Source organism: Gavia stellata, chromosome 1 (genome assembly GCF_030936135.1).
Source record: "Gavia stellata isolate bGavSte3 chromosome 1, bGavSte3.hap2, whole genome shotgun sequence".
NCBI lineage: Eukaryota > Metazoa > Chordata > Aves > Gaviiformes > Gaviidae > Gavia > Gavia stellata.
Window position 1 is genome coordinate 17,794,914 of NC_082594.1, and position 3,389 is coordinate 17,798,302.

General features: G+C 54.5%; 1 protein-coding gene across 1 annotated transcript; it reads left to right on the top strand.

The window, feature by feature from the left end:
- The first annotated feature begins 1,367 nt into the window (after positions 1–1,367).
- On the top strand, positions 1,368–3,077 carry LOC132318610 (vitelline membrane outer layer protein 1-like). The gene is made up of 3 exons (XM_059826486.1): positions 1,368–1,538; positions 2,133–2,236; positions 2,783–3,077. Exons 1-3 carry the CDS (start codon positions 1,368–1,370, stop codon positions 3,075–3,077), a joined length of 570 nt encoding a protein of 189 aa, XP_059682469.1.
- Positions 3,078–3,389: the final 312 nt, after the last annotated feature.

Consider the following 3,389-nt stretch of genomic DNA (forward strand, 5'->3'; position numbering starts at 1 on the left):
GACCAGGACCCTGACCACACAGCCCTTCATCCCTGTTCACACAGAATCATTAAGGTTGGAAAAGTCCTTAATGATGTTGTTTTAATGTTGTCTTCTTTCTGCTGGGTTCCTGCTGCCTGTGAGATATAAAGACACAAAAAGACATCTTCGTCCTCATTGTCTCCTGTGGGGTGCCATAACTGAGGATCTTTACAATTTTACCCATCAGAGGATTTCTGCTGAAAGCAGCGCTTCCTCCTTCACCTGCACAAGGTGGCTATTATAAAACCGGTGTATTCCATTCTTCAGTAATCGAAGCCTGGAATTTACCATGTTTATAGTGTAGGATATACTACTAGTATAGACCTCACAGGACAACTCTGCCAGGTGGCATCATCACTGACTCTTCAATGAGACTGTGAGCAGTTTATCCTCCTACTCTGCAGCTACTCACAGGATACCCATGAATATGGCTATCTATCTGCAGAGGTAAGACACCTCTGGGTAGTCCCTCTGGAGGAACAAGGCATGCAACAGAAACTCACGTCTGAGAGAGGAACAGCAGCAGAACTAGAGGTCTGCTTCCCCTGGAAACTCTCACCCTCTCTGTATGCTGACGCCTCCTAAAGATACACCTGAGCAGCTGGAGCCGTGTCTGCACAAGGAGCATGGAGTCCGTGGGATGATGGGACTGCGTACAGTTTTGCTCCTGTTCTCCTGTCCCCAGTACAAGAAAGACATGAAAAAAACGGAGTGAGTTCAGCCAAAGGCTGCATGAGATGGTTGGCAGCTGGAGCACTTGCCCCGTGAGGAGGGTTTCCACCCTTTACATAGTCACCTACTTTAAATGCATGTTCCAGAGCAAAATGCAATGGCTTCCAGAGCAGGTACTTTTCTCAACCTCAGTGAGACAGTGAGGGGAGAAGGAAAGCAAGGGAGAGGAAGCAAGCGAGGACGTTCACAGGGCAAAGGACCCTGAGATGCCTCCACCTTCATTTTGCCCCAGCCCCTTCAGAGGTTTCTTCCCCTCCCAGTCCACCACTCCTCCTCCCACCTCGCTCTCTCCAACACACTCCTGACAGCATTGCCAGGACCCTCCTCAAATCACAGCACCCCCTCAGGGAGTGGTCCCAGCTCTGCCCGCTTCCCTCACACCCACAGGTTTTCACAGCCCTGCAAGCCGCCAGGCAAGCGTGCAATGGTGGCACCCCTTCCGCCTGCCAAGGGTGGCCCCACCACCGAGGGACGGGCCCTCAGGAGGAGCAGTACATAGCAACAACCAGCGGGGTTTGTTGACACTCTTCAAGGACTCCCACCCACTCTCCTGGCTCATAAATTCCCCTGTGCCATCACCTCCAGGCAGCGAGGCACCAAGGAGGTCCCCTGCCATGCAGCTGCTGATCCCCGCTGTCCTCTGCCTGCTGGGCTCCTGCTGCCTCCGGGGCACGGAGGCACGGGAATATGAGTCCATCCTTACAGTGCCCAACGGAGGCCCCTGGGGCTCCTGGGGGCACCAACACTTTTGCCCCAGTGGCTACGCTAAGGGATTTGAAGTGAAGGTAAGATTTCACTCCTTCTTTGGGGTGGGAAAAAACCCTGCTGTGAAATGATGTTATTTTGTTCTGGTCTTAGCAGGGCTGGCCACAACACTTTGTCCCATTGCAGCAGCTCGCATTGTATCTATCTGCATCGCTCATGCAGGCTTATCAGCAAGACATCTCTAGCATAAGACAGCTCTCCAGGCTCTCTGCCAGTGAGCGATTTCTTAGCAGAGGAGTCCATGGGGTAAGAAAAGACCTGGGGTTGGTACTGTTCCCAAGGGGCTGGGACAACTCCCACCTGCCAGCACTCCAGCTCTGGGTGTCACAGTACATGGCGAGACGGTGGGCATGATGCAGGACAGCAGCTACCAAGTGTTCCTGTGTCCAGAGCCTCTGCTCCGCATTTTGGAGAAAAAGCAGAAGTGGACAGCAGCGAAAAGGGTTCCCTGAGAAATGCCATGGAGCTGCCCAAAAGCCCTGCTCAGCAGCACTGCCTGTGTCTGGCTCTGTCCCCGGAGGCTCCTACCACCCCTCATCACAAGGGCTCACCTCATCTCTTCTTTTAAATGGGGGAGGGTGCTGACCTCTCCCATTTTCTTCCCCTCTTCTAAGGTGGAGCCCTACCAGGGATTTTGGCTGTTCGGTGACGACACGGCTCTGAATGGCATCCGCCTGCTCTGCACAGACGGCACAGTCATCGAGTCCTCTGTGGGGTGGTGAGTGGTCTTCCCTTTCTCGTCCTCCGTCAGGGCAGCAGCTTCTAGGGAGCATGTGGGAAAGACAGCACGATGGTTTCTCTACAGGCACCCACACCCCCTGTGAAGGTGGCTCCCCACCCTGTTTGAGGAGGTGGGTGAGGTCCCCCTGCCCACGGTGTGACGGTCTTAGGGTAGGGATCTGGTCCCAGGGAAGGGAACAGTACTTTGAAAGATGAAGGAAAGTTCAAAAAATGAAGATCTTAAACCTGTACTCTCTCCTTTTCCTCAAATGCTTACTTTGAATAGGGTATTGATATTAAGTAACAGTGACAACGCAAGCAGCTGAAATTCCCAAAGGGTCCTGCACAACAGGGCAGCCCGGGGTTGATGGTGGCCACGCATCTGGGGGGTGGGGGGCAGAGTGAAACACGTGCTTGTAGAAACCCACCACCCCTGTGTAGGTCGCCTGCCCCAGGACTACCAGCATCCCGGGTGAGTCGCGGTGTTTATTGCAGCACAGCAGAGGCTAAACGCATCTTGGCAAGTTCTTTTATTCTCTGGCAGGTGGGGAAACTGGACTGAGGCCCAGCTCTGCCCCAGCAACAAGCTGGTTTCCTTCTCGCTGCGTGTGGAAGAGAGGCGGCACCTGCGTGACGACACAGCGGCCAACAATGTGAGGTTCGCCTGTTCAGATGGGACAAAGCTGGAGGGCTGGGGACTTTCGGGGGGTCACTTCGGCCCATGGAGCCACAGCTGCACCTCCGGAGCCATCTGTGGGCTCCAGACAAAGGTGGAGGAACCCCAGGGAAAGGGGGATGACACAGCTCTCAACGACTTGAGAGTCTTCTGCTGTGAATGAGCCCGACCCCCCCACCCCATGCCAGCATCTACAAAGTGATCCACCATTAAACCTTGAATCTGTCCTCGCACAAGGAGCAGTGGGCATTTTTCTCTATCACATTTTGTAAAGAGTAGCCAGATCCTGTGGCTACAGCACCCGGGGGGCTTCCTCCTGCCCCCGTCCAGTAGATGTGAGGTTGCTGCAGCCCCTTGCTCCCAGGTCCAGCCTGCAGCGAGGCTGAGGACGGGTTCCTAGGAGGTGCACATGCACGTGCACACACATGCACGGCCAGCCACTAACGAACACAGAGAGCACTGCCTTTACACTGTG

What these genes read in the sequence shown, in the direction of transcription:
- LOC132318610 (XM_059826486.1), top strand. Translation starts at nt 1,368, where the DNA reads ATGCAGCTGCTGATCCCCGCTGTCCTCTGCCTGCTGGGCTCCTGCTGC. An exon ending in CTAAGGGATTTGAAGTGAAG is followed by an intron (nt 1,539 to 2,132) that starts GTAAGATTTCAC and finishes CCCTCTTCTAAG; the next exon opens with GTGGAGCCCTACCAGGGATT. An exon ending in ATCGAGTCCTCTGTGGGGTG is followed by an intron (nt 2,237 to 2,782) that starts GTGAGTGGTCTT and finishes ATTCTCTGGCAG; the next exon opens with GTGGGGAAACTGGACTGAGG.